This window comes from Halictus rubicundus, chromosome 15 (assembly GCF_050948215.1).
Source record: "Halictus rubicundus isolate RS-2024b chromosome 15, iyHalRubi1_principal, whole genome shotgun sequence".
Lineage (NCBI taxonomy): Eukaryota > Metazoa > Arthropoda > Insecta > Hymenoptera > Halictidae > Halictus > Halictus rubicundus.
Window position 1 is genome coordinate 3405224 of NC_135163.1, and position 27617 is coordinate 3432840.

The window sequence follows — 27617 nt, forward strand, 5'->3', positions numbered from 1 at the left end:
TATAGTTCCTAAATCATGTTTTATTTGTGTTGAAATTATTAACGATAATAAATTTTGATAATTCACATTATCCTAAAAACCACTTTCAAAAGCTGGTGCATAAATTTGGTTTTTATGGTTGCCAAATGTGAGAAGCAATTTTTATGTCAATGATAAAAGCACAACGGAGTCCGAACATTGTTTTTTGAAAATAATTGTTGGCGATTTAGCATTTTCCTAGAAAAATATTTTAACTCTAAAAAATGAACAATTTTTAAAATTTATTTTTTAATCTTGCCAAATGTGAGATGCAATTTTGTCAATGATAAAACCTTAGCAGAGTTCCGAATATTGTTTTCTCAAAGTAACTGTTAATAATTTATTGTATCCTTCTGGAAAAATGGTCCAATATTATCAAACAATGAAAAATGAATTTCAATTTGACTATTGAATTTCGATAATTTTTTTTTCTTTTTTGTGTTGCGTAATATTGAAACGGCGTTTCAAGTAAAGAATGACAATGTTCAACTATGAAACTTTAACCAATTTAACACGAAACTTTAACAATAACTGAACAAATATTTTTTTGTGATCGTATTTCATATGACATTGTATGTATGTATTCATTTATTGTTCCCCTCGGGGTTACAATTCCTATTACAACGTATCTCCTTTACCTCGCACAATCGCTTACCACTACTTCATATGACATTGTAACGTTGCCAATATTTTCAAAACAATTTAACCAGTATTTTTGAGTCGAACAATTTTGTCTTAATCTTTCTATTTTTTGTACCAATTTTCGATTTTCACGTATTTTTGTTTAATTGAAGGAATTAAAATACTAAATTCAAGTCCAAACCAAAATACCGTACCAAAAAAAGTATTTGTTTTCCTTTTCAATTTAGATCGAAACAACGATTGTCTTTTCTTCAATGTGTGTCACGTTGAACAGTTTTGATATCATACAAAAAATGTTTTTGATTTCCTTTGTAATTTAGGTTCAAACAATGGTTGTCTCCCTGAACGTGTGTTGCCTTAAACAATTTTGATACTGTCCCAAAAAATATTTTTGCTTTTCTTTCTAATTTAGATCCAACCGATCGTTGCCTTTTTCCAAATACGTCTTAGTTTGAACAATTTTGAAATAGTATCAAAAAATATTTTTGCTCTTCTTTCGAGTTTAGATCCAAACAACGATTGTTTTCTTCAATGTGTGTTGCGTTGAACAATTTTGATACCGTTCAAAGAAATGTTTTTGGTTTTCTTTCCAATTTAGATTCAAACAATGGTTATTTTCCTGAACGTATGGTGTTGTCTTGAGCAATTTTGATACTGGTCAAAAAAATGTTTTTGCTTTTCTTTCCAATTTAGATTCAAACAATGGTTGTCTTCCTGAACGTATGGTGTCTTGAGCAATTTTGACACCGGTCAAAAAAATGTTTTTGTTTTTCTTTCCAATTTAGATTCAAACAATGGTTGTCTTCCTGAACGTGTGTTGCCGTGAACAATTTTGATACCGTCTCAAAAATTGTTTGCAATTTTCTTTCTAATTTAGATTCAAATAATAATTGTCTTCCTGAATGGGTGTTGCCTTGAACAATTTTGATACAGCTTAAAAAAATGTTTTTAATTTTCTTTCTACTTTAGATTCAAACAGTGGTTGTCTTCCTGGACGTGTGTTGGCTTGAACAATTTTGAAACCGTTGGAAAAAATGTTTCTGGTTTTCTTTCCAATTTAGATCCAAACAACGATTGTCTTCTTGATAGTGTGTTGCCTTGAACAATTGTGATACCGTTCCAAAAATTCTTTTTGATTTTCTTCTCAATTTGGATGGAACCGATCGTTGGCTTCTTCTAAATACGTGAAGCTTTGAACAATTTTGATGTTGTACCAAAAATATTTTTGCTTTCCTTTCCAATTTAGATCCAAACAACGGTTGTTTCCCTGATAGTGTGTTGCCTTGAACAATTGTGATACCGTACCAAAAATTCTTTTTGATTTTCTCCTCAATTTGGATTCAACCGATTGTTGGCTTCTTCTAAATACGTGAAGCTTTGAACAATTTTGATGTTACACCAAAAATATTTTTCCTTTCCTTTCCAATTTAGATCCAAACAACGATTGTTTTCTTGATAGTGTGTTGCCTTGAACAATTGTGATACCGTTCCAAAAATTCTTTTTGATTTTCTTCTCAATTTGGATGGAACCGATTGTTGGCTTCTTCTAAATACGTGAAGCTTTGAACAATTTTGATGTCGTACCAAAAATATTTGCGCTTTCCTTTCCAATTTAGATCCAAACAACGTCTTCTTAAACGTGTGTCGCGTTGAACAGTTTTGATAGCGTCCCAAAAAATGTTTTTCCTTTCGTTTCCAATTTTCTAATTGTTTTGGCGTGTGTTTCACTGCAGCTGAAAGGGTCCGATTTGAATTCCAATAAGAATTGATGCTTTCCAATATTATCGCCGTCAAAACATAAATTCAATTCTACTTTTTTTATTGACGTCCAGTTTCATATGCAAATTTTTGTATTATCTAGTTATCGTCCTAGAAATTTTTTCCATTTATTTCTTTAATTTTTATATGGATTAATTTTTGTATATATTACAGTTATTTTGTTTTCATCATCTTCTATCTTCGTTTACTTTTACAGTCTGCTTCTTTTTTTCTGAATTTTCTTCTCCATTTTCTTCTTCTCTTGTGATGTCGTCTTAAGCGGCCATATTCTTCCGTTTTTTAGGATTGTTTTTTGTTGTTATTTGAAATTCGCCAGATATATTCAATGAATTGTTAAATCTTCGAATGATCATGGGCCTTGAAACGTCTTTGGTCCATCATTTGTTAGTCCTGACGTCACTGATTCTTGTCTCAACTAGAAAACATTTCCTTATGTTTCGTTAATATCAATTTAGGCTAGATCTTCGTTCATTCTGGAACAATTCCTTTTTTTCAGTTTGATCCTTAATTGACTCCTTGGACTATTCTGTCGTCTTCTGGACTTCCATTTCTTCTTCGGCATTGAAGGTCCTCCATGGCAAGGATTGTCGATCACTTCGTCCTGGAGACCTGGAAGGTTGTGAGTGTTAGAAAAAAACGCCAAAGAAAGTGTAAAGAAAAGAATTTTGATAGTGTTGAACAACAAACGAACACAAAGAATTGCAAACAAAAGTAGGAAAACATGAAAAGGTTATCGTAGAAGATGACGGAGTATAAGAAATGAAGGTGATGAAAAAAAAAGTAGTAGTGTTTTTATTTATTCATTTTCGTCCAGTTTCGACTCTTTTTTGGTTAGCTCTCTTTTTTCATTCAGAAGGATGGTTTTTGATGTTTCGTTTGTAATCGGAATTCAACGATATTGTTTGAAGCCAAATCTGATTTCAATTCAGATCAATTGCGCTGTGAATTTTTTTCAATTAAGTGGACCTTCAAAATGCACTTTATAAATGCAATTGTTCAATTAAATTATATTCAATATTACGTTTATATTTACTATTCATCTGTATCAAAATGGTAGACAGAAGCGTAGAGTGAGATAGTATAATTTCATCTAAATCCACAAATAGTTATATTATTATAATAGTTATGAATTAAATAATTATTAGCATAAATTTGAGCTGTTTTACACATTAGATCTTTTCTGTGCTTTTTTAAATCCATTACGATGTGAAATATGTCTAGTAAACGTATATTGGAATATTTATAACAATTTATTTATTAATATATGTTGTATTTAAGTTTTCTATTTTTTATTCTTTTTCTTGATTCATTCAAATGCGTCTTATGTTAGTGTCCGAGTTATTAAGCTTTATGCTATCAGTTTGTACTTTCAGGCATATGCATGGTTTCTCCGCAATACTGTGTTGCAACTGCAATAACTTTACGTAGAAAAATGGAATGGTTTTGTTGACTTTATTGCTTTAGAATTTTTTGCTATTCTCAAGATATTTCTTTGAAAAATAATTTGCTTTCTGTAAGTACAATTTGTATTTTTTTTAGAGATGTAGCAAATTGAACATTTCTATCGAAATGTATATAATATATAATAATGTTATTGTTATGTAAAATGTTTATTTCATTTGTTGGTTATGTCCATGCAACTATGGAAATATATTTTGTCGTACAAACAGCCATTGAAATTTTTTCTCATAGCCAAAATCATTTTGGACAACTGTAGTCGAACTTATCTTTTCTTCTGTAAAATATCATAGTTCATACGAAATCATAGTACATTTGTTTATGCTGGGTGATGTCTCTTTAATTGCTTCTTCTTTTTAATTGTTTGATATTTCAAATTATGGTATGCCGTGGTTAATCTACTATGTCTCCTAAATATAAATGTTTCAGAAAATGTTTGACAGAAAATATTTTCCCACAGTTCAGTAAAAATGGCCAAAGATGTTCAACACAATATTCAGTAGTTTTTAATTTTTGTGTACTTTGTATTTCTAGAAATTCGATTTGGTAATTGGCACGCGTAGCAATAACAAATCCAAATTATATTTCGTCAAATTTGAAAACAGTTTTTTAAGCGAAATATGTATAAATTAACAATTTCTAGGAATTTAAATAATGTAGATCAATGCCCACGAAACGTTGGTAAATTTGAAAACAAGGCCTTGACCGGTCGAAGCAAGCATTTCGTAAATTTAAAATGAGACCTCGGCGGATCTAGATCAGATTTCTCATCGTTCTAAAAAAATTTGAAATTGAAATAGAAGTTTTATCAGGATACGGTTTTGATATATTTGAAATAGAGTACTTTTTATTTGAAGCATGTGTCGATTTAGATCGATTCATATAGGATCAGTTTACAAATGAGAACTAATAAATTCCTTTTTACAAAAAAATTGTCTATTGTCAACTTATTAATTAGAATATTGCACTTCTTAAAATAACCAAAGATTTTAGAAGAGTGGAGTGCATAGCAGTTTCGAAACGTAGTTGTTAAATGACAATAAATAATTTCAATTATGAAAATTCCTCCGGATAATAATGAATTATATTCAACAATAATGGCAAATGTGCAATGAATCATCGTTAATTTAAAATTTATGGCTCTATGTAGACAAATAACTTGAGATTACTTCAGTATGTAGTAAATAATTTTAAGTGCATGGTGACGTATCGAAGTCAACAAATAAAATATTACGTTGTGTACTATTGTATTAAAAAGAAACAAAAAATTGTTGTTGTTAAAATTACATATGACGTGATTTCGTATGCTATTATGACTTTATTAAATTAACTAAACTAACGATTCAACAATAAGATCAAATTTCTTTGCGTATGTACCACTGAATGAGTATTTATTTTTGTTATAAAATGCGGAATTTAATTTACACTTCTTATTTCGTTCATTTTATCTTCTATTTTGTTTCAGTAGTATTTCCCTTTTCAGTTATCGACATCCTCTCCCATTTTCAAAGAAGAAAATGGTGGATGGGTGTTCTGAATTAGAACTATATTGCCATATAGTTTATTCAAAAGTTTAGTTGCTCTCTGAATAGATGCTTTCTTTACAAATCGAGTATAGTTCAGTTATCAATTTTTTGTTGCACATTTTTACTGAAAATGTAGAAAATTGGTTGACTGAGTAACATGTGTTCACTGTTTACTGTCCATTTTAGATCGATGTCAAGTATGCCATCAGTTCGGTAATCATCAGAAACGGTAAACAATATCTAATTTAAAAATTGTAAAGTTTGGCTTCCTTCATTCATTCAACATTTCAATTTAGACTTATTTTTCACATAAAACGGATCACAATGCTGTAATAATTCATGATCAATTCCCGATACTGTATCTCACCGATGATCGTTAAATCGTCCATTTTTATTTATCGATTCTATTTATCTGTCATTTCTTAAAATTATTTTAGGTCCAGTTCGATAAAATTTCATGTTTTCTATTTCAGAAAAAGTATTATCAAAGTAGATTTTTTGAACTTCGTAAAAAAGAAATTATTTCAAGGAATTTCGAGGGAGCGCAATTGACCATTGAATTTTATATTATTTCTGTGAATTTCGTTGAGTAATGAAATGAAATATAAAACTAGGATACAACATTATGAAAAACGAGAAAGTAAACATTTGTTAATTTGTATGAGGATTTTATGATAACTCTGGAAACTGAAACGAGATAAAAATTTATCAATTTTTTCGTGTATCTATGTGGATTTGTTTATAATAGACAAAAAGAAAAAAAGTACAAGTTTGTCATTGAAGGCACCGGAGAATTTTGCATTCTATTTCGTAAAAAATTTGGACATTCCGAAAACGGTGAACGACAAGTGGAGCATAGAAAATTTTGAATACAAATTTTCGTATTGGATCTTAGTGCCTGGATAGAGTAGGGCCGAGTGAGATTACTTTTTGGAAATTAAAACGAAAAAAAAAAATAAAAGGACATCGGCATCGATCGACATCTCTCGCGACGATGAAACGAATGATGGAACTTGAAGAAACGCAGGAAAAGTTTTCCGTAACACAGGAAAACATTATAGTAACGGAAAAATGATCAATGATAAATGAACAAAAACAAAATTAGAGACCAATGTATCGGTTAATGAACAATTCTCTCCATTTTTTGTATCAACATCATCACTTGCTTAAAACAATTATTTTGTTCGTTGTAATAGTTTCGATAAATTGTCTACCTTGTGGTTTATTCATAAAAAATACTAAGCACAGTTTCTCCATTTATTTATTTCTAAATACCATAGGAACTGTTCCGCAATAATGATTCTCCATTTTTCATGTCTTCAGTGTTATCGACTACAACAATTTATTATATATTATCAGTTGCAATATTTTGAAAAAGTTTTAGGAAAGAGATAACGAGATAAGAGATAAGTACTTTTACATTTGTTTGGCATTGTATCTATTTGCAATATGTCGCATAGAGAATTAATGACAGAAATATATAAATACTTTATTTAGAAAAGAAGCAAACAAAAATGTTTTAAATACTAAGTGATTAAAGTAATCTATTTCTGTAGTGAAATCAAGCATTGATAATTGGGCCGATGTATGTCACAGATTTGAGAAAAAATGCTATTATACACTTATATGAAATAGTAATAATATCATTGCAGTATATTGTTCAGAAAGTAATTTCGGTGTAATCTCCGCGTTATTAATATTTACTATTCTTGTTATTGATTAATCTATAAACTTCTTTTGTGTGGAATGTTTTAAACCTTTTATTGTATTTATCAAAGCCTTATCAATTTTGTTTTTAGTACTATACTTATCAAAGCCTTATCGATTGTACATTTAATTCTATATTTATCAAATCCTTATCGATTTTGCATTTGCTGCTCGTATTTATCAATGTAACGTAAAAATGAAGTACTTTTAAGAACAGCTTCGTCACAGACACCAGAAAATGGCCAAATAATAATTTCATTGTAATGGTGACAGGGCTATTTGATACTATTTGATAGTGTCACTTTTAACAACGGTTGTCATTGTGTAATCAAGTATTATTGATAATTATATCTTTCTTCTGATAATAATACAAAAACTTTCTTTCCCAATTTCTTTTATGATCTCTCGAAAATAATTACTTATGATGTATAAATATACAAGGTCCACAGACTAGTCAAGGAGTGTAACTTTCAACTGTGTAATAATAGCAATAGCATTACAGTGAAATCGTGAACGAGATAAACGTAAACACGAGCAATATTTTGCATACTGTTTCTTCATGCTCGAAACATTTGTCTTTGTTGTTATATAAGAAAAGAAGTATACTTCAAGACATTTCGAGAAGCTTTATGGCAATAGAGAAGGTAATGGAGAAAATTTGTCAATTATGTCACATACTTTTCCTATTACGTAAGACAATGATCGAAGTTCAAACTTATTGCCAAATAGAATTTAAATCTTCGACTCTTTTTCTGGAATGTCGTAAAAGTATCTTAAAATTTTGCAACAGAGAACAATAATCAATTCTGTTTTGTATGGGATTATCCGTGAAATGCTTGTATTATGGAATTGTTGAATTTTGAATATGCTTTTTAACAATTATTCAGGGAGTCCCAAGAATGTCGTACTTCCTTGAAAGGGGTGATTCTTGAGGTGATTTGAAGTAACTGTTTCCTTTGCGAAAATGTTCTCCGCGGCTTTGTTAACGAGTTATTAACGCAAAACACGGACCAATCAGGGCGCTCAGCGACAAGTCCCGATGAGCGTGGCGTTGTCATTGGCCGAGCCGCAATCGGTCCCTTACCGCCGCGCGCCCTGATTGGTCCGAGTTTTTCGTTAATAGCTCGTTAACGAAGCCACGGAGAACATTTCCGCAAAGGAAAAAGTTACTTCAAATGTCCTCAGGAATCATCCCTTTCAAGAAAGTACAACATTCTTGGAACACTCTCTGTAGAACACATATGGTAAGTTAATTTGTTGTGTAAAGATTTTTTCTTGCTCACTATTTCAAAATATTCACTTAGAAGGAGACCACAAATGTCGGTGCAAATTTGGAAAACTTTTGAAAATCTGTGTTTTATTGTATTTTCGGCTGTCACGTATGCTATAGATGCGTTAGCTTTTATCAATTAAACAGGAATCATGTGCAGTCTTATATATTACAAGAGCTTGTCGCATGTATCAGATGAAATCAACAAATAAAAACGAAAACTTTTCGTATCGAGCTGATCAGCAATAAACTGCAATTCAATTAAAATGTTAATCAACGAATGATGTGCAATCTTGAACGGTCTAAGAAATTTTAATTTCAATGAATAATTTTCTAAAAACGAGTAGTAATAAATCGTATACCAGCTATGGGTTTGATTAAGTTCAGTTATTTCTGTTTCATTATGTTTCATTTATGTTTGTGTACTCTATAAGGGTATCAAATTCGTAGTGTACAAAATTTTACTGATATCGAATATTTTAATTCTACATTAGAATGAAGGGAAATCTAGTGGCAATATGATTGTTGCATTTCAAATAAATTTCCAAGCAATTTTTATTGCGGCAATTTTCTGTGCTAGAATTTAATAAAATCTACCGTGTATTAATTATTGTGTAAAAAATTCACGAGCCTGGATGCATGTAAAATTGTCGATCAGTTATATGTAATATTTTTCTCGGTTACACCAGGAATGTATTAATAATGGTTGTAAATAACGAGTAACAGTAACTGACACATTTATTTATAGTATTTCAAAATGACAAGAAAATGTAAAATTTTTTAATGTAACTTTAGTAGAGTGTCAAATTTGTTATGTAAGTTCGTATCTCTGATCAGTGCGTTAATCATTCTTTTGTAACAAATTGTTCACACGTTTTCCACGTGTAACAGCCCAAGAATTTTGAATACCAAAATTAAATTTGTATCTCTTTCCTACAGTTTTTAAGGTTCGTTCAGACAAGTATTAACTTTATTCAGGCAAGATTAATAGAATCGTTTCTTACGCTTGATCGAAAAATGAGAAACAAAATTGGAAAAACAGATGCAGTTAATGTCGATAAGAGAATCAGTTTGTATTGAAGAATATAGTATTGATGAACTACCATGTGATTATTGAATTATAAACAAAATTTGCATCATTTCAGAACCAGTTTGGTTTTAAAAATCCATAGTGTAATATTCGTGTTACAATTTCTTAAATTTAAAACCACAGTTTCACGTGTACGGGCCCAATTATTTTTAATCGACTCTACTTGAAAAAAGATTTGCTTTGCAATATTGCGAACTGGATTCATAAGATGTTCATAATCCTGAAATTACGTAGATATTCGAATCTGCAACTGATAAAATTGATACAATTAATAGAGACAATTTTCTCATCAGAAATAGTAATTTTATGTGCGCACACTAACCCAATCACTATCCCGACACTGAAGATAACGCGAATAATGATTCTATTTTAAAATATAAAACTAAAAATTCCCAGAATTTTGAAATGTAAATGGTTTCTTTATTCGTAAGAAAAATTTCGGTAAACGTGCTACTAATTATAAAATTGATTGAAAACTGATCCATGTCATTTATTTTGTGTTGCTCGAGAAAAGGTCAAGAACCGAAATAGTGTCATGGTCACTTAAATTTATCCTTGTTCAAAATTTCTTAATTGGTGCAACTCGAAATGAAAAATGAAGCAAGAATACGAAATATTTATGCGTTATACGTTCTCGGTATAATCAACAAATGTTCGCGCAACAAAAACTATGAATTTCATGTGCTCAGAGATCATCTGGGTCAACAGTGTGCAAGAATATGGAAACTACCATCGAAATTTAACAACGTTTAAAGTTGTAAAAATTATTGAGTCATTCTAAAATGTCCAGGTGAATTTCCGTTTAATTGAATAGATATAAAAATTCAAATTTGCAATAAAAATTCATAGTCCATGTGCGATTTAGCCCACTTTTATAATAAGTAGCACAAATTTTAGTCGAAATGGTCCAGTTCAATTTGCAGTGCGCGAGAAAAACGATCACAGCTCGAACAAAATGAAACCAAAAGAGAAATAAAAGAAAAGGACGAGAGTAGAGTGACATAAAATAAAATAAAATAAAGTAAAATGAAATAAAACGGCCGAGATAGTAATATTTTTGCGTAGTCTATCGAAGCACCAAGACCTAAGTTGCCGGAAACGGGACTCACCCTCCACGAAGAGGTCCTTGACGAGATGATCCAGAGGAGGATCGTCCGCGTTGCTATCCGCCACGAGTTGCAAAACACTTCTGACTGTTCCGGTGGCCATACGGGCCCTTAAATAGTCGTTTTGACGGGTGCAGACGTTACGATGGCTCGTGAGAACATTTCTGAGCACAATGCACCCTCTTTCCTTTGATCCAGTAGGGTCGAGGGGTCGAAGGTCGCGCGAACGGAGATCTTTACCTGTTTCCGGAGCCAGCGAAGGGGATGTACGTTTATTCGGGCACACAGAACACGGCCGGAGGGATGATTAAGAGGGGAGAAAGGTGGTAACGGTCGTTTCTTTTTGCTGACCCCTTAGGGGAAGGGTGCAGGTTCGGATTCGTGAGAAATTGGACCGCGTGTGGGGAGAAAGTTCGGGACCATCTTTGTAATTTGAAACACCTTGCCACCGACTGGGAAATGTGAAATGATTCGCATAATGCCCCATGCCGATTTTTCAGGGGGCCCATTCCGAAGCTTAGTAGCGTAGAATCGATAATGTTGGATGATTGCAAAGGTACGTGTTCGATTTGAAAATGAAACACAAACAGTTAAATTTTCAAGTAAACGATTTTATTAATCGATTATTTATAGGTGTATAGTCACCACTATAGTTTACAATTATCTCCCACCCTGACACAGTTGTTGGACTCCTCTTTCATAGGAAAAGATGAAACAAATGGATGCTTATGCTCAATAAGCATGTAAGAAGCATATGACATTTGTGCACGAAAAAATATGCGAATATGCAAGCACGTACGAAAAATATGTAAGTATACACAAAATATTTGGGGATCTCAGGTATTAAAAATATATTTTGCAACTATTGTCATTATAATTCGAATTGCAATATATTACAAGCGTTTTCCCATATTTAATGCTGTTATTTGGCGACGCTTACATGTAAAAATTAATTTGTACGCGGAGAATGACCGCTCTACGCCACAGGAAGTAATGGGTACATACTTATATTTACTCTAGCAGCATTATACATATAGAATGCATTAGCCAAAATTTTTAAACTTTCTCTAATACAGATAATCCACTATTTTTTTTTAATAGTACCCGTTAGTTTCTTAATCATTATTTCTATCCACAATCGCCAAGTATACCGCTTAAATGATTAATGCAATTTAAATATATTTCTATTGAATTGTTTAGCGGTAAATCTGTTGCTTCTAATGTCTTCATTGTGGTCGGTAGAAAACTAAAATAAGTTTTAATAAACATTGAATCCTGTGCAAGTTTTTCTTGTCGGAGCACATTTTCTGCAATTTTAATTGCAGCTGCATCATTTTCGTTAAAATTATCAAGTATCTGTTGACATAAATAAAATGGGTGCGTTCATTCAAGAGTTCTTTTTACTAAACGATTCTACTTACTTTTTTAATTTTATCGCAATGTTCGGCATAAAATAACGCAGCTTCAATCCATGTACCATATCTAGTTAAAAATAGGTTCCGGTGGCAAAGGAATATTTTGTAATATTTTCTTATATGCTTCAATACGAAGTGGCGTTTTTTAAAATATTTTCTTCACACACGATATTAATGTATTAACTACTGGAAGATATAGTCGTAGTTCCTCAGCTATCATGTGTACACCATACACAGTACACATGTAACATGTATCACGTCAGCATAAAATAATTTGAATTTCTTCCCTGTTTTCACCATGTATGGTGCTACATCTGTTGCAAGTAGCAGAATTTTCCACATTTTTCATTATTTTCATGAATAACGATCAATGTTCAGCTGTGCCATCACTAGCACACACTTCCATCTTCATGAATAACGAAATTAGGATCGCGATCAATTCAACTTTTCATTAACGACATTCTGCTCCTTCGAATTTTTGGCATTTTTAAATGTTCAGAAACACTACAATACATTCACACGCATTTCGATAACTGTAAGCTAATCTGACTTTACTTCGACGCTCGATGAGTGATTCCAAGTTATGAAAACATACTTTATTGAGGTCTATAATTAGTATACATTACATGTTATCACTATCGGAAGTGTTATTATGCCAGTTATATGAAATGAATTTAACGATAGAAGATACATTAAATTAGATACTTCAACAGAGATATTCAACATGAGAATGAAGTACGCATGAATAGGACAAATAACATATGCACTAATACATTGCATATTAATATAATATTTTTAAATATATTAATATATAAAAGTATGAAGTGTATATTTCGTTACACGTATCACGTGACTTTCAATAAACGTTTACACGTACATTACGATCCGTGTATTTTGAGACACGTGTGTCTCAATAATTTTAGAACTTCGAAGTAAAATCAGGCGTCAATCGAATCGTTATTAGAACTCTTATTTTGTTGCATTTTGTATACTTAAATACGTTATAAATGTACAAGTTCTGCAATCTAATTATAAAGTATTTGCGAACGTTTAATTACGTAAACTTTTAATATTTCTGAAATATTTATTTCATATGCAGTGCACAAACGTAAAAATATAAATTTGCACGTCTTACGCAACAGGAATACATAATTATAAATCTTCTGCGTTTCAACTGGTTCATGCTACGAATACTCAAACCCGTCATCTTGTTTTTCTGTCTCCTTCGTCTATTATTCGAGTCGTTGAAAGCGGTTCTTCGGGGAGAAGATCCAGTTTAACTCGCAACCGTTGATCTTTTCTTCTTCTTACCTTAACCTGTTTCTCGTCCGTAATATTTCTACAAAGTATGTTGTTATTGTGATATCGATTAATTTAAATAAAACTTGCGTGAGAACGCCGTTGTGTCCTCGTGCGAATACCTAATCTTCTTCTTCGCGTATTATACCTTGAAAGACATTTAGCAATTATAGTTTATCTAGAATATATGCATAACTGTTATTATATTTAACATTTGTTGGTAAACTTTATCAACTTAATATCTGTGGAACTATCAATTTCCAAGGCACCGTTGTTTTTTATTCAAAAATACTTGACATTGATGAAATTATGTTTTCAACACATTCAATGAGATAAACATCGTACTTTTTTCACAACAAAAGCAGACTAAATTGAATGCCCTTCAATCTGCTAACTTTGCAAACACGTATTAAATAATTGCAGGTGATAGAGTCTTTCCATTAGAAACAAATTAAGTACTTTAACTGAAAAGTTTCAAATTAGAGACACCATGTTCCTTTCCTTTCAAGTAATATATACGAAATACATTATTACAAAAAAAAAAACGATTTTTCATATTCCCTTAGGCAGCTCGAATCTAAAAATGTTCATAAATTGGTTAAATTTGAAACATAGAAACGACGTTTTATTCCAATTTTAGGACAAATCATGCAAGATTATGAAAAAAATAGTTTTCCAATCAAATATTTCAATTTACATGTTTCTATGAACCAAAATCTCGTCGGTACCAAAGTAACAAATATCAATAAAACAGATGACGTTAGCTCTCTTGATAACATCGTTTAGATGTCTACCTTATCGACAGAAGATACAGCCGAAAATATCGATCTACTTACCGACAGATGTCCTACATGATCGACGTAACAATGCGCGCATTGGGGAGCATCCGCCATATTTGTACCGTTCTCCATGTCTACATTCGAGTAGCAATAATCTGCTACTGAACAATTATAATTCGTAACCAGAGCTTCCAACGTTGTTGGAGCTTCAAACCGAGCGTTCTCAGCGTTATTAGTGGAGTGTTCCGTCTCGTAAGTTGCGAGTTAAATAGACAAATAGTAGCTATGACTGTCAGCTGGGAGTGTGGCGGCTCCTGTAATCCGGCTACTCGGAGGCTAGTTGTGTTGGAGGGTCTGAGGTTGGGGGTCCCTGTTGGTACGGGATTCACGTTGACAGGGCGTCCGCACTAAGCTCGCCATCAATATGGGCACCCTTGGGGAAGCGAGGGTGTCCAGGTTGGCTAAGGAGAGGCGAACCGGGCCAGAGGGGGAACCCAGCAGCCAAAAGTCTCCGTGGCGGGCAGTAGTGGGATCGCGCCCCGGAGTGGGACCGCATCGACAGCCTAGTCAATATGACTCGACACATGACTTTTTTGGTCTTTTTTTTCAACATTTTAACGTTTATCCTTATACATACAATATCATACGATCACCTTTGTATTTTATTTTTAAGTTTAAATAATTTAAAATCCTTATGAAGTCACTTGCACTTCTCTCAGTCATTACTGTCTTTAATAGCACGAGTCTTCTTGAGAAAATTTAATCTTCTGGATGAAATAACATTTTACACGATTTTATATGATGGATTTATTATCTTTTCCATTCTATATACATTTATAAAGAATTTTGATTGCACTCAGTTAAATGAAGAATTACATGTTGCGCGCATAGGTGAAGAATATTCAGTAATAAGGGGTTTTTGTATTGTTTTAAGTCTACGCATTTGCATGAAAAAAAGTAATTAATTGTCTTAAATTATTGATCTAAGCTAAATAAAATAATTATGAAACTATTTCCTCAGTTGACATAGAAGAATACAAATACGACAATGTTCTACGCGGCTTTTCGAGTTTCAATGAAACACACGATCCAATCAGAGTGCAACTGCAGCTGACGGATCCCGGCACGGCCAATCGCAAAGCCAGGCTCAGTGCGAGCTGCTACAGCCGCGTTCTGATTGGTCTGTTTTTCGTTAATATTATTAACCTCTTAACAAAGCCATGAATAATTTCGGAAAGGAAAAAGGTACCTCAAATGACCTCAGGAATCACCTCTTTCAAGGAAATACAACATTTTTGGGACATCCTGTATATTCTTTTTATTTTTTATGTAAAAAATTAAAAAATAATCGATTGCTATTTTGTTAGTATCATAATTTGAGAAGTAATATTTAAATTCAACTCTGCAAATGCGTATGAAGAAGACGTAGTCAGTGGAACATAAAAAATGTTTATTTTTGTATTATTACTAGTTAAATATATCCTTTCATTTGTTTCTTATTGTGTTCCCCTTTCAGTACTGAATGTGATACACAAAAAAGCACCAAATTGGTAGCATGTATAAAGATCAATTGCTAAACAATAAAGTTCACGATATCTCAGGATAATATTTTTAAACAGAAACGCATACAAAAAGAATACAAGGTATATATTTCGTTTTATAATTTCTGCTTGTCTTTCTTGGCTTGTTCAGCAAGTGCTTCTAAACGATCATACTCTGCAATTAAAGCATCAATTTCACTTGCAGAAAGAATCCTTATTTTGGTTTTGCCATTTTCTCTGGTTAATGTGGCCATTTCAACTGCAATAAAACAAGTAAACAGTTAAGACCTTATAGGCTACACAGATTACAAAAAAAAAACATGCAAAAATTAGATTCACCTTTATCTGAAGACAATTTATTCATATCTAAAGTTTTTGAAAGTACTTTTATAGCTAATGCCATAGCATCCTTTAATGTTTTTTCTCCATCTTTATACTCTTGTTTTAATGATGACACCGCTGCAGCTGCATTGTTTCCAATACAAGTTGCCTTCCATCCTCCATAATTTCCACTTGGATCTGACTGGTATAATTGGTACCCATAATGTTTATCCCATCCCATATACAAAATTGAAACTCCAAATGGTCTTTTTCCACCATACTGTGTATATGCTTGTTTTACATCGCAAAGCCAAGACACAAGTTGTTCGCATGGAATTGGTTCTCCATACTGCAGAAGATAACGTTGCGCGATAAGGCGCAATTCATTTGTTAATACATTTGCATCTGAGGTAATACCAGCAACAGAGCAAACAACATCATCATTTAGCTTATAAATCTTTTCAGAGAAAAAAACTTCATCTAAAAGTTTGTTCGTGTTACGCCTTTCTGCTGCTAATAGAATTCCATCATTTGCTAAGATACCAAGGCAAGTACCAGCATGACTGATAGCTTCCATTGCATATTCTACTTGGTATAAACGACCTTCTGGTGAAAAGATCGTTGTACGTGTATCATATCTCCGTGCCTACAAATAAAATGATATGATGTAAACATATATAATTACAAGTAATTCCCAAAAGATAATTTTAACATTCTTTATTAGTTTTCAGTCATAAACATTAAATATATTAATAAAAATTGATATATAAACTACAGAATTATTCAGATCTACGTATAATAGATCATGTAGCTTTAACCTACATGTACCGTTAACGAAAGTAATCAAAATTATTGTAAAATATTTGAGTAAAAGCTTTTACTTAGGACAAGACTAATTCCATATGATCACAATGTAATTCAATATTAACAAAATTAATTATTCTGTCATTGTTATATAGAAAACTTCATTATTGTCCGATGACAGTGCAATTTATATAACCTAGTCGGCATAGTTTCACTCAGAAATTCATGAAAATAAAACAATATCAAGAATAATAATTAAAATATAAATATTAAATAAATTTATCCGATATTTACCATTATGCGTAACTTTTATTATTACAATTGCTACACTTGAAAATGTAAACTTGAAAAGTTGACACTGTAGGCATAGAGGACTTTTACGAAGATGAAACCACTGTTTTTCGAGAACCAATTTGCAGTGTCACAGACGCAGAATATCCTTATAGACGTGAAACTCTGACGTCCAAAATCAATTTCCAATACGCATGCGTAGAATAAGTTGTATTTCTTGTCCTAAACATTTTATAGTTTCATTTTCATTGCCTACGTGTCATTGTATTCGAATACTTCAACACTTTTACACTTTGTGTAAAAACTTCAAATAGCGAGATAGACGTAAAATCAGATTTGTTTTCTTTTACAGGTTCTTATTTATGTACATCAGTTGGTCGGCAGAGAGAATACGAGAGTGCACACGCCTGAGATTTTTGTGCCTCTGGTATGTGCTGCCCCAAGACCCAATTTTAACCTGGATCAGATCTCAATACCGACTCGCCGCCCGATAGTTACCAATTGGTTCTCGAGTCTACCGCTAGGTAGAATTAAATTACTGGACTTTACCATGTGCGATAACGCGGTTAACGACGCGTAATTCACATTATGTATATGTAAACATTTATATTGTATTTTAAAACAATCATTTTATGTAAAAATCGACAATGAATGAATAAAGACAATGCATTGAAAAGACGTATCTGCGTATTTAATTATTGAAACCTCAATTTTCCCGAACTCCCTACTTGTCGTTGAGTTACTCTGAACTGAATTTCGTGCCACCTCCTTCGATATCACGTTCTCCTAATACAAAAGTTAAATTGTTCGAAATTTTCCGAAAATTTCGACCGTCTGGCTTGTCGTTGACTCGTACTACTGAAATTTAGAAATTTTCGAGCGTCTGGCTTGACGTTGACTTGTACTACTGAATTTCGGATACCTCCTTCGATATCATGTTCTCCTATTACAAAAGTTCAATTTTTCGAAAATTTTCGGAAAGGTTTCGACCGTCTGGCTTGTCGTTGACTCGTACTACTGAAATTTCGAAAATTTCGAGCCTCTGGCTTGACGTTGACTTGTACTACTGAAATTCGGATACCTCCTTCGATATCATGTTCTCCTAATACAAAAGTTCAATTTTTCGAAAATTTTCGGAAAAGTTTCGACCGTCTGGCTTGTCGTTGACTCGTACTACTGAAATCTCGAAATTTTCGAACGTCTGGCTTGACGTTGACTTGTACTACTGAATTTCGGATACCTCCTTGGATATCATATTCTCCTAATACAAAGTTCGATTTTCGGAATTTTTCGCAATTTTCAGATTTCTACTAGGAGAACATGATAGCATAAGAGGTGGCACGAAGTTCTCGCGCCAATTTCAATTTCGCTTTTCCCGAAGTTGTCGAAGACTTAATTTAATTTTAATATGGAATATTCATGTCCAAGATGGAGAAAGAAGAACACATTGACTGTTGTAACTAATATTCTTTATTTTTCACCAAATAAATTACAATATAAACGTGTACATTACAAAATAGAACAAAACAGAATTAAAATGTAGAATGGTATGGGCTGTCTCGTATGCAGGTCGAGTGGTAGCGTAGAGGTGATTGTAGCTGGTACCATGTGCAGTGTTGACGAGTATTCTGATGATTGATTTGATACTTTCTACCCGAAGACTACTGGCACATCCTTCTCGAATGTATTAAAAAATCTAGAAATTAAAAATTTCAAAACTTAATTTAATTTATTATTTTAAACGTTAAAAAGATTTTGAACAAGTCAAAGAATATTGTGATCGTTTAATAAAAATTGTTGCGATTGAAAATTCTATACTTTAAATTAAGAAGCAATATGCCTCTAACTTTCTACAGCTCCTGAATGCAGGAAAGGAACCTGTCGTACTAGTGCATTTTTTACAGAGTCGGTCATTCAGAACCGGGATAGAGGGCGCAAGAAAACCACCGATTTTGAACGATGTCGGTATGTCAGATCATGTGACATAAAACCTCACAAGGTGATTGATCTATGTACGTACTTATCTGTGCTCAAATCTTTAGAACAATGTAAATGTTTTTTATAATAATAATTTCGTAGCTTTCGTTTCAAATTTGAAAAATTTGGAACATTAAGGATTGATCATAAATATTTCTACAAAATTGGAAAAATAAATGATCTGTTTTCGAATTATGTTAAATTTTTATGTATATTGTTTTCCTTACTTTATATTATTTTTATACTGTTTAATGGCTGATTGTCCATTTGGAAATTACGTGAAAATGTCGGCAAAGTTTTATATCTTCACTTTCAAATATATATATTTTATTTGACCATTAATTGAAATTATGAGTGTTTCAGTCGTATTTTAATAAGTTCTCTGATAGATAACTGATAAATGCAGTTATGTTGTATGTACTCTCAATAATATTAATTCATACCACTTAAAATATGTAGAGAAAAAAAGTGGGAGCACCGGTGGGAGCATCATCCCTCGAAACATTTATCTTTCTCGCTCTTGCAGTTCTTTACTCTTTCGCGCTTTGTGACACCCGGATTGGCGCATAGTCTGTGACGTAAGTGAACAACGATTCCACCCGTGGACCGTACCAAGTTCTCTTTTATCATTTAAGATCCGCGGTGAACACGAAATCTGCTGAGTATCATGCTAGTCGTTCTGTTCGCGAGAGAGTGAGTCTGCTTTGCCATTCTTATCACCGTTTTCGATGATAAAAAGTATTTTACAGAAACGAGACCCTTAAGTGACCACTCTCCACTTTCGATCGGTGAGTATGTCTTCTGCTAAATTTCCGGTTGCCTGTCATTCTAAACCACCGTACTGACTTACGAATAATTTCATTGTTTGCCAACAATCACATCTACCCGAAACGTTTCGTGCTATCAACTTTTCGCTTGGAAAGCAATCAATTCGACCAGGAAACTACCTTTTTCATTATTCATTTGAAAATTTTAGTAATTCTGTTTTTTTAGACAGTTTTCTGTAATCAAAGGATTCCTCTTTATGGTTCGTTGTTGATTACAAACAATCGTGAGTTGTCAAAATGCATAAGTTTATCAGAATTTTAAACATAACCTTTCAAGTGCATAGGTTTGCGTGTTGTTGGATCGTTACTCAATCGATATATTGCTATCGAGAAAGTATATTTCCTTGCATATTCAGTAATTAACGGACGTGCACGGTTTCGTTCAATTAACTTTATGTTTTTTAATTTGTCTATTTACATTTGATCATTCAGTCATCAAACTACTGTTTTCTGAATTATACTACCTATTTACAGTTGCGCTTAAGTTCTTCACTTATGACTATTTCATTACTATTTGTTTATCATATTTGCGTACACATGGTAGTACTTTGTTAATACATTTTTTAGACGTATTGAAATTTTCTTTGACAGTCTATACATTTCAGTAACTTTAAAAATAATCAGTTTTTTTGCGGCTCTATACAAAATGTTTCACCAAGATTAACATTCGTAATATGCCAAATTAATTTCGTTATATATTCGCACTATTTGTTACATAATATTCACAATTATAGCATAAAGTTGTGGGACAATTTCAGTCAACGATAATTTACGATCGTCCATAAAACGGCAACTTACAAGGGAGAGGTTTTTAAGTAAATTTCAAATAGGTAACACTCAAATCATTTCAACATCAAAAATTACGAAAGAATATGATCTTTCGAATCGAGTGCAATCTCGATGGAATAACGTGTTATCATTTCCTATTAGCAAAGTAGTTGCGACAGATAGTGCGTTAACAGCTCCGAGGTTTTCTCGCAACCAACGCAAAACAAGAAAAAAATCCAAAAAATTCCATAGAATCTTACGCGAAGCGTAATTCTTTCGAAATTTCGCAAGGTTTCAAATTCCGTTCCATCACGATCCTAGTGACTCCGTTTCGCAGTAAAAGTAGGTCACACGTGACTAACAAAAACGATTTTGGTGAAATATAGTCAAGCTACACATGCCACAGTCGTATTGTTTTCCGGCGTTGATCTTAATTTATTTATTTATTCTAAATTTTTTCTTAATTTATTTTATTTATTCTGCTACTTAAAAAAGATATACAATTGCGTACGTAGTTTTCCCTGCGGTGGTGCACGTCGCAATGAAACATTTACGAACGTAGGATGCATTCGTAGAAACTTTCGTTGCTCCGCGTAAAATAAAAAACGAAAAAAAAGAATTTTTAATTTTCATAAAACTCACCAAGCATAAATTCTCGAATGACGTTTTTCGCTGAGTATAAAACTAGCTTCTAATCGAACTCAAGACGAGGGCATATCCTCTCAGAAAAAGATCGATCAGCACTTGCACGCGGAAACCTCTCATGTCCTGATTGAACCCGAAAACCTTCAATGAGGAACAGCTAGTACATTATGAAACCATGAGTAGGGTACATCTGCGCGACCTACCGGTTAACGTAATTATGTATGTTGCCGTAATTGCAATATAATCTGCTATATCCTTGTTAATTTTTAATCAGATATAAACATATATCGATATCTAAACTTTTTCATATATAAGATATGTTATATTAGCCAGATATATGATCCAGTTAAGTCTGTTAGGGTAATTGATTATTTGGATTACACTTTATCTGGCTGACAGCTGCAGATTAAAATAATAACGCTGCCATTCATAAATTAAAGAATATTTTTACGAATTTTTCGAAGACAATTTTCTTCTATTTATTGGGTTGTTGGTATAAATATATTTATTGTGCTGAAAGCTCGGGCTTTCGTAAGAAATCGATGATGTGTCTCTCTAGGTCATATTCCTCTAGAGAGGGAATCGTAATAGCAACCGCTAAGCACTGCCAGAACGACGGGGTCCATTTAGATTATTGTACGTATATAGGGTACATATGTACAAGATACACAGTGTTTACATGTTGTCCCCTCCAGGGCATAAGTAATTGGCATTGTAGTACTGTGTAATCTTGCGCGTGTTTTCACGATAACAGATAATTTCCGTATACATTCGTGTTTACATTTAGCGCGTGCTTACGCACGTGATCTGCACGCTAAAAACTATGGACACACTTTTGCGTAATTTTCTTTTCTTTTCCTGTCCGCAACTTTATTTTTATCTTCACGCCGACGCTTGCTTGTGATATACGCAGAAAAATAACTGCAATCCTACGATCATTTAATCTGTGTCGCGTTGATACCTATCGTAAAATTGATAAAAGGTCGGTAAAGATTTTCATTGACAAATACAAGTCTGCCTATTAGGCAACACTCTCAATATTTATTCCATTTTATTTCATTTAATCTCGGTTTGAATTTAATCGACAAAAGTATAAATACTAGGGAATAGCATTTAAAAAGTGTATAGTTATCATTCTATTTTTAATCTTGAGTGTTAAAATATTTTAATATACAGGGTGTCCCACCGAAATCTGCCATCCCTAATAACTGTGTTATTTATACAGCTACAAACAAAATTTTTCTGAGAGGAGTTTTAGTATTTGGAGGTGGACGTATGGCAATGTGGATGAAGGTCATCTCAAGGTCATATTTTCCGGTATCTTACGAAAAGTATTCTTTTTTTTTCAATCGAATTACCCACCTTTTGCATCATGAATCGATAGGGTATCAAATTCAGTGTATCGACCTTCATACAGACTCATGTCCCCCTCCAAATACGATAACTTTCTCTGCAAAGATTTCTGTTGTATCTATATAAATAACAAAGTTATTAGGTATGGTAGAGTTAGGTGGGACACCCTGTACATGATCAATGGTGTGTAGACATTTATCGATATACATTATAAGGGATACGTAATTATTTATAATATTACAATACACATACAAATATAATGATGAAAGGAATTGTATTACAGGGAGGAAAGTTTGAACTGTAGTTCAAATGGAAAAGAAGGACAGCGTAGAAGCTCCGAAACAATTTAAGTAAGTAGATATTTTGCAAATGAACATTATACCATGGGATAAAATTAAATGTTCATCTAATGAAAAAATTTTAATTGAATAAAAAGTCGAATAAAAATCGAAATTAATCGAATAGAAAGATACTAAAATTCTTTTTATAGATAACAATTATTTAAAAAACTGAAATTTCTAAAACGAATGAATCTTTATTGTGTATCACTTTAATTGCAGACTCTTACCAAAAATTATAAATGGCGGAATCGCAGGTATTATCGGTGTCTCTGTGGTGTTCCCATTGGATCTGGTTAAAACACGATTACAGAATCAAGTAATCGGGCCTAGTGGGGAACGAATGTACAAATCGATGTAAGTAATTTCTAATATGTAATATATTAAATTATACTTTCACACCCATTTCTTTTTATAGTTCTGTACTAATCGTTCGTATTTAAATTGCGACAAGTAATTGCGTGTACGGTATACTTTTAGGCTCGACTGTTTCAAGAAAACTTATAGGGAAGAAGGCTATTTTGGCATGTACAAAGGATCTGCTGTAAATATTCTTCTAATCACGCCTGAAAAAGCCATCAAGCTCACTGCCAATGATACTTTCCGTCATTATCTGTCCACTGGTCCTGGGTAAGAAAGTTTGTCATATAAATCATGCTATTCCCCTTTTATAATCGTGTCTTGTGTATGTCCGTATACACAAAATTCCATTAGACACTTTCCTCTAAAATTATTAACAGTTACAAATCTTTTTAAACAGCGTACGATTTTTCCTCCGTAACGTCACGCAAGAATTATTCACCGACGATTAGACGCTAACTGGCTGCTATTTTGCGGAATATGTACCACAAGATGATGGGGACACAAATGGAGTGCTAAACGGATTAGTACCACGACGTTATGGAGGAAAAACTGTATATCGGTATAGTAAAAATTAGTGCTAGCGCGGTCAGTATCACCCCATATGGAGAACCAAAAAAACAGAGATCCAATTGATGTCTCACATTACCGTACCGGTATAATTTTCCCACGTTAGCAGCGTCTGATTTGAAGGACAAAGTGGGACAGTATCAAGGAGTAAATACTATTTTAGTTTACAAGTTGAATACAGAAAAAAATAACGTGCGACGTTAACAAGGATTATTTATACTTAATACTGATTAAGCATTTATGATGCAATCTTTCCGAATGACCCAATGATCCAGTTTATGATTTTACGAATTAATATTATCAGCAATATCCATAACTGAGCCAATAAATTGTTTCTGCAAGCGATAGGATGGTAATAGTGGAGTTGAACATTTATTCTGTGCATGCAGTACTAATTCAAATGAAAATTGAGATAATTATACTCAGATTATAAATAGCTATACAATTTTAGCGATCACTGACTGATTAATGACTATAATTGTTACAACAGGAATATAAAAATCTACTGATTTACTGCACAGACAGAAGCTGCCGCTAGAACGAGAGATGCTTGCTGGTGGTCTAGCAGGAGCATGTCAAATAATTATTACAACCCCGATGGAGCTCCTAAAAATTCAAATGCAAGATGCAGGACGTGTGGCAGCGGCGGCTAAGAAAGGTGCTAGATCTTTTTTCAAATCTTAATATTTCAATTACGAAAAAGGGCAAATAATTTCCAATAAATATTTCTACAAGTTTTAAATAGTTGAAATACGCGAATATAAAAATAACGATATTGGCAATTGATAGTACTGCCTTTGAGAATACAGTGCTTTCGAAAAATCATTTGGCTGTGTATGATTTCCAAATATTAGCGTCAATTGATTGCGTTCGATTCGTATTGTTTTACAGTTACGTGATACAACCGCGATACCTAACATAATTAGGAAAAGGAAGATTTAGTTGAAGATGGACGACAACGTATCGAATATAGATTGGTAAACAGTTTGAGAGTACTGCATCTGCTTCGAATCCAGAGTAGACATTTGAATTGTTGATGTATGTTACGATGACAAACTTTTACTTCTGAAATTTGACCTTTACTCTCGACAAGATTTTCCATATTTTTTCATGACTGCAACTATGGTTTTACACTTTCCTCTTTCCTAATTAGGAGAAAGTATTTAGTTTCCCGTTCTTTTATTTTAAGAGAAGCTAATAACTTTGTCCATTGTAATTTTGTGATTCTCCTAATTCATCCTTTGTCCTAAAACATGCACCCATCTGTCGTTAATTTATAAGAATTCATTTCTTTTTCTTTTTAAAGAATTACGATTGTATATTTTCCCTTGTATGGATATTCTACATGACCTGTTTTATATTTACCTTTTTTGTGTGTGCTCCTTTTTTTACGTTAAAGATCCTTCTTGTGTGTTACCATGCTGATCGTTCACTTGTTATTTGAAAAAGTATTTCACTAACTGGCATTTTTGACAATGGAAATGAAAATGAAATAACGGTACTATCCTTTAGTGGTAAATTAAACTTTATAAAAATGGAGTATGAAAAAATAGATCAATGTGTATCTTTAAAGAAATTCATTTGAAGCTTCACTGAAGACAAGTTGTCTTGTTAAATCGTATGGAATTTTTTAATCTATAACTATTAAAAATTCAAACACATTTGTGCTATGGCAAGTAAAATGTTGAACAATCAATTGAGAGGAGCAAAATATTCTATTACAGCTGGGACAACAGTGCCGAAGGTGTCAGCCCTGTCCTTAACAAAAGATCTTCTTAAGAAGAAAGGTATTTTAGGACTGTATCAAGGTACTGGCGCAACGGCTCTCAGAGACGTGACGTTCTCAGTTATCTACTTCCCACTGTTCGCTAGATTGAATGATATTGGGCCTAAAAGGGAGGACGGTTCTTGTAAGTGTGCTTAAGTTAAATAGCCCATTCAGAAATACATTCACCGTTTCAAATTTGTGGAATACTTTGATGACTACATTTTTCTTTTCTTTTATCAGCCGTATTTTGGTGTTCATTCTTGGCTGGTTGTGCTGCTGGCTCTACAGCTGCTCTAATGGTGAATCCATTTGATGTAATCAAAACTAGGTTACAAATAATCAAGAAAGCTCCTGGTGAACCAACGTATGATGGTGTGTTCGACTGCATAAGGTAAGTGCGAGTATGTTAGAAATGGAGCTGGGTCTCTCTTATTGAGTCATCATGAAGTCTGCAATTTGCTTTTCCAGTCTTGAAATTTGCCATTATCAGTAGTTGTTAAAAATGATACGCGATGCCATGAAATTACTATCTATGATCTTACAGTAAAACACTGCGAAACGAAGGACCGACAGCATTCTTTAAAGGCGGAGCCTGCAGAATGATCGTGATAGCGCCTCTTTTCGGAATTGCACAAACAGTATACTACCTCGGCGTTGCAGAGTCGCTCTTGGGCCTTAAATGAATTTCTTGCCCTGTACACCTTCCTGCCGTCTTAAATACTCTGGGAATAAACTGACAATAACAGACGTATTATAGATGTATTTTCGCTTCCAACAGAACTGTGACGGGTTGTGTACAGATTTCGATGAACCTTTGTGAAAAAGTAGTGGACACTTGATCACTAAGTAATTGGGATATTTAATAATGAATTTCGAATTTAATAAGCTAATTAAAATACGAACTTCATTCGTACGTACAATTTTATGCGTTTTGAAGTCTGGGTGTGTACTGACTTTTCACAAAAATTTCATGAAAATCTGACATCATATAGTGCGGTCCCTTTGTTAGTACAGTTTACTAGTTGTCCCGTAAGTGAATTGTTCTTTTTGAAGTACTATTGAACCTTGATCATCAGAATTGAAAGTCTATTTAGAGACTAACAATTTCTTTGATACATATATTAACAATAGACTGATTTATATAATTAAGGGTCAAGCAACAAATTTAATCTGAAAGTATAACTTCAATTTTCGTAACTTTTGTAAGCTTGTTTACATATGTAGTATCACTTTTTCATTACAATTTATAGACACTAAAAATATTTCATGCTTTATTCTTGCCATTATTGCAACACTTCGGGTAATCAAGGTTCTTCTGTTGCATAGCAGGGCCAAATCAACGCTGATAATAGTAATGTTGATTCCGACCCAGTATTATAATTGATTGAAAATGAAGATCAGGATTTACGATCGTGTTCATTTATTTTGATCGCCGATACTACCATCGTAAGTCGTGAACTTTATTTTTTGCGGCTTATTGCCTTTTACACGAATATTAGTTCTTCGAAAACCAGTGTTCCCTCTTCCATTATTTAATTTGTTACGTTATATTAAATTTATATCGGTTGATTTAAATAATCTTTAAACAATATAGAAAAAGTATAAGTTCCTCATTGAATTATTAAGATTTCAGTACAGAAAGTTTAAGTGGACTAAAGTACGAGCATTCTAAATTTGTCTATTGTGACAAAGCGAATATGCATGGAAGAATTACATATAAATTATTACATATCTACATATACATGGTTGAAGATAAATTATTAAAAATTCGTAGAACTTTGCTATATTTAATTTTTTTATATTTGTACATTTTTTGGCCCTATTTATTACACTATAAATACTTTTGGAAACACTGGTATTGTATATCGTGATAACAGGAGCTTACGTTTTGTAAGCTTAGATGTTCCGAATTTTAATTAATTTCGTTATTAGAAATCATCACTACTATAAGCTGACACTGTTCAG

At 32.8% G+C, this 27617-nt stretch overlaps 2 protein-coding genes and 1 long non-coding RNA gene across 3 annotated transcripts; 1 reads left to right on the forward strand and 2 right to left on the reverse strand.

The window, feature by feature from the left end:
* Positions 1-1201: 1201 nt before the first annotated feature.
* On the reverse strand, positions 1202-10830 carry LOC143361409 (uncharacterized). The gene is made up of 2 exons (XR_013083445.1): positions 10600-10830; positions 1202-3048 (listed from the first exon to the last, which is right to left on the reverse strand). It is a non-coding gene; the product is annotated as an uncharacterized LOC143361409 (long non-coding RNA).
* A 4688-nt stretch (positions 10831-15518) lies between these two features.
* Prosalpha3 (proteasome alpha3 subunit) lies at positions 15519-17205 on the reverse strand. The gene is made up of 3 exons (XM_076800581.1): positions 17050-17205; positions 15970-16597; positions 15519-15889 (listed from the first exon to the last, which is right to left on the reverse strand). The coding sequence occupies exons 1-3, from the start codon at positions 17050-17052 to the stop codon at positions 15747-15749; spliced, it is 774 nt and encodes a 257-aa protein (XP_076656696.1). The 5' UTR covers positions 17053-17205; the 3' UTR covers positions 15519-15746.
* Positions 17206-19543: 2338 nt separating this feature from the next.
* Positions 19544-26403, forward strand: LOC143361751 (mitochondrial glutamate carrier 1). Its single transcript, XM_076801367.1, has 8 exons — positions 19544-19811; positions 22900-22966; positions 23177-23311; positions 23435-23584; positions 24406-24542; positions 25609-25794; positions 25893-26043; positions 26197-26403. Exons 2-8 carry the CDS (start codon positions 22926-22928, stop codon positions 26333-26335), a joined length of 939 nt encoding a protein of 312 aa, XP_076657482.1. The 5' UTR covers positions 19544-19811; positions 22900-22925; the 3' UTR covers positions 26336-26403.
* Positions 26404-27617: the final 1214 nt, after the last annotated feature.